At 58.3% G+C, this 3,959-nt stretch overlaps 1 protein-coding gene across 1 annotated transcript in view; it reads left to right on the forward strand.

The window, feature by feature from the left end:
- ENOX2 (ecto-NOX disulfide-thiol exchanger 2) overlaps positions 1-3,959 on the forward strand; it is a 21,319-nt gene that overhangs the window by 16,720 nt on the left and 640 nt on the right. The window contains exons 12-14 of the mRNA XM_010138616.1: positions 301-408; positions 2,117-2,225; positions 3,180-3,265. Of these exons, the coding sequence (XP_010136918.1) occupies positions 301-408; positions 2,117-2,225; positions 3,180-3,265 (303 nt within the window). The remainder of the gene's footprint in view (positions 1-300; positions 409-2,116; positions 2,226-3,179; positions 3,266-3,959) is intronic.

The raw sequence follows: 3,959 nt of genomic DNA on the forward strand, positions 1-3,959 counted from the left end.
GTGAACCCGGCTGGGGAGAGGAGGAGCTGGGTATGGTGTGGGTCAGGCTGCAGTGCACAGTGCGAGCTTTGCTTCAGGGGAGGTGAAGGGTCGGTGGTGATGGAATTACTGCCCCCTGCTCATGCTAATCGCAGAGCCTTTTCTAAAGGGTGTTGAAGAAGAGTTTCTTCTTGTTGTCTTTGAATGGTTCTGAGTATGAGCTGTCTGGTCTTTGTGGAAAAGCCCTTAATTCATTTTCTATTCCTTCAACAGCAGGAGTGAAAGGCAGGGTGAGAACTGACCTCATCTTTTCTCTTCCAGCACCTTCTGAAAGTACAAGACGAATACAAAAAGAGAGAAGCTGAGCTAGAAAAGGTGAAAGAAGACAAGCTGAAAGTAGAAGCGTTATTAGAAAACCTGAAGGAGCAGGTACGTGCTGTCCCAGGCTTCCTCCTTCTCCATCACAGCCCTTGGGCTTCTGGTCCCTCAGGAGCGCAGCAAGGGACGGGGCAGAAGGTGCCTCACCCTGGCTTGGGAGCAACTCTCTGGAAAGGCTGATGAAACTCCCAGCGGTGCTGAGGAGGCGGATGAGGAACGAACTGGCCGGTGGCTTTGGGCTCTGGTGAGACAGACCTGTACAAGGAAAAGATTGACGTTGGGTTAGACAGACGGTGGTGGTGCCGCTGCTGAGGGCTGGCTTTCTGCAGCCTGAGCTCTGAAAGACAAGAAAAAAGGGTCTCAATTACCAAACGCTGATATTTAGCGATGTGTTTGAGGTGACCTCTGTAAAGCGCTGCTGAATTGGAAGTGTTTGTCAGGGGTACCGTATTCTCATGCTGGGTTTATTCTGAACACAAATGCACAGAGGTTCCTCTCAGGTGGGATCTGCTCTGTCCTTTGACTGTGGATCCACATGTGAATCTAAACCCGCTGGGTCCTCTGGGGTCACACAGGGTGGATGCGCAGCGTTGTGCGTGTCAGAGAACTAAGAGAGCTTCGTCAGTGATGGTTCCTTTTCCTCCCCTCTACCCAGCAAAGCATGGCAGACGAGGAGGACAAGGACAGGGACACCGCAGACTGTCAAGGGAACGTAAGTCTCAGCGTTTCTTCCCTGCTGCTCCAGTCGGAGTCTCGTGCTGGGGAGGATTGTGGTGACGTCTCGCTGTGAAATGAGCCGTTCTGTCAGGCTGGCTTTGCCGTGAGGGGTCCGAGCGTGGGCCATGCAGGTTCCCGTCAGCTCCCGTCACTGGCAGAGCAGCAGGTACCCGCGGGATAACTTGCTGCACCACTATTTCAAGTGGCCTTTGGGAACACCAGCCGCCTCCCCAGGAGACGCAGGCGGCACATTCCCAGTAGCACCGGCCCGGCTCAGGCCGCAGCCAGCTCTGTTTCCCCAGCACGGACCTTCGCTCTCCCGCGGGAGCAAACGGCCGAGCTGAGGCCAGGGCTGTACGGCCTCAGCCCTGAGTAGCTGGGAACTGCGCAGGGAGCCGAGCAGGTCCGAGGCACCGTTTCCTTCTATCTTTGTTACTGGCCCCGCTCCAGCCCCTTTTGCTGGAGGCTGTTTCCAATTATAGCTGGTTGTAGCTCTTGGACCACTGGAACTCTGCTCAAAGCTGAGGAATAAAAGGAAGTCTCGCTCTCGGTGCACCCACCAAGCCTTTGCGTCACTGGCAGCCTTGTGTTTATTTGGGGGATAATAAACGATGCAAAATTCTGCCTGGCTCAGTACCACAGACCCAAGTCAGGGACAGTCTGATCCAAACCCCTGCAGCCGTGGGGCAGCAGCTCGTCATGTCGCCTCTGTTTGGGCATCTGAAAAATGACCGTTGGCAGCCGAGCGGTCGCTGCAAGGCGCCTTCCCAGGCTGGTTTGCCTCTTGTTGTTTAGAGTAAGGCCCTTCCAGAGCAGAGCTGTACCAGCGACCCGGTACAGTGTGTCCTGTGGCCTCTCTAGTAACTTCAGGGGCTTTTAATAAGTTGATAATGGGGACAGAGCAGCAGGAGCCTGCCGGGCTCTCCAAAACAAACGGCAGATACGGCGGCGTGGTGGCTGAACTGGGAGGACAAAACAGGCTCTGCTGGGTCTGCCCAGGCTCCGCTTGGCGTGTGACCAGCCCTGCCAGGGTGTCTTGCAGGAGAGCAGCTCGTCCAGGGTCTGCACCTGCAGCCAGGAGAGGGAATGTCCCGCCGAGAAGACCCTAGGCAACAGTCCGGTGAAATCCGAGCGAGAAGTTCTTTTAGTTGGTGAGTTCTGCTGGCCTTGGTGACCCGTACGGAGCGGGGCTTGGTTCAGGGGGGCCTTGCAGCTCCCGCTCCCCCAGCTCCCGCTCGCCCCCTCCTGTTCCCGGGGTTGTGGAGGTGGGCATCCTGGAAGCAAGGGAAGCCTTGAGCTTTGGTGGGGCCGGGGTTTCCCCTCATGTGTGTGGAAATCTGGGGCTGGACACCTCTCGGTCCAAGCCACACATGTGTAAAAGGGCTCCTGTTTAGTGACCATCTGAGATAAGCTCCTCTGGCTTTGGAAGCTGGGCCAGAGAGGAAGGACGGGTGGGGAAGGGTGGCGGGAGAGAAGGCCGGGCTCAAGGGCGTGAGGAGTCCTGCCAGCACCTTCAGTGATGCTCAGGAAGGGGTTGGTGAGCTCTGACTCCCAGCACAGTGTACCCACCACCCTTTCTGCTTCCCCTTGCCTGTTCCTACCGATACTGCAGGAGAACCTAACGTGGCTCCCCGGCCCCGCGCGCGGGGCAGTGGGGATTTTCTGGAGCGTGGAGGAGGACGAACAGAAGTCCTCCTCTGGCTGGGACAAGGTATTCCCCTTAGTTTGTCGTCACTCAGCCAAGTCCTCCTGAGCCATCCCTCTACCTCTGACCCGACAGTGACAATAATCCATTGTTGTGGGGATGGATCCGTTTGTGCCGGGTCACGGGTTCTGCACTGGGGGAGGGGACTGGGGCAGAACAGAAGGCACGGCCTTTTTCTGCGGGTGGTGGTCAGAAACGCCAGTCAGTCCTGGCCAGGAGCTGGCAGACCTGCGGCACTGCAGGGTGCTGGGATGGGACACGCATGTGCCACTGCCACTCTCCCTGCGTGCAGCCGGGGGAGAGCTCTGCTTACCCGCTCCGTGGGCCTTGCATCCCCCCGTGCTGGCAGCAGCAGGGACCTCTCTCCCCAGAGTGACGTTTGTGCTGTTCCTCTCCCCAGGAATAATCTCAACGTTTCTCCACGTGCACCCGTTTGGAGCCAGCATAGAGTACATCTGCTCCTACCTGCAGCGGCTGGACAGCAAGGTGGGTGAGCCAGCCCCCCCCGGCGCCCTGGGCGGGCGGGGTGGGGGGCTGTGCCCTGTGGGGTGAGGAGCTTCCCTTCCTCCCTGGAAACGCTGCGGGGCTGGGCAGCAGGAACCAGTCTGCGCTGACTGGAACGGTCTGCCGCAAGAGGGCCAGGGAAGGGTTGAACTTCCTCAGACTCATGGGGAGGTTTGCGTCGGGGGGGCCTTTAACCATCATCCAGTGGTCAAAGCCCATCCCCGGCTGCGGGCAGGACCTCGCACTGGCGCAGGTTGCTCAGAGCAGCCCAGCTCTGGCTTAGTCCTCGCACAGCTCAGCGGTAACACAGGCTCCGTCCGGGTGATGCTGGCGCTGCCGGTGGTTGGGTCTGACCCTGCGCAGAGGTCAGGAGCTCTGTTCTGCAGCTCTTAGCTCCAGCGTTTAAATCCCCCTCTGAAATGTATCTTGTTCATTCTCTTCAAGTTCGCTGCCTTCCTTGCTCTTACCCTCGTGACCTCTAAGGCAAACAACCCGCCTCTTGCCGAACGTTTATTACCTTACAGTGTCTGCAGCGCCGCTGCCTGCGTGTGTCCTCCCTAAACCCACCAGGCTCACGGCTTTTGTGTCCCTCAGCAAAGTTCTCCCACCTCTCTGACCTGCGGCCCCTCGCTGAGCCTCTCCTGTCGCAGAGGCTGTCCGTGCAGCAGCACGAGCC

Source organism: Buceros rhinoceros, unplaced genomic scaffold, assembly GCF_000710305.1.
Source record: "Buceros rhinoceros silvestris isolate BGI_N320 unplaced genomic scaffold, ASM71030v1 scaffold24246, whole genome shotgun sequence".
Lineage (NCBI taxonomy): Eukaryota > Metazoa > Chordata > Aves > Bucerotiformes > Bucerotidae > Buceros > Buceros rhinoceros.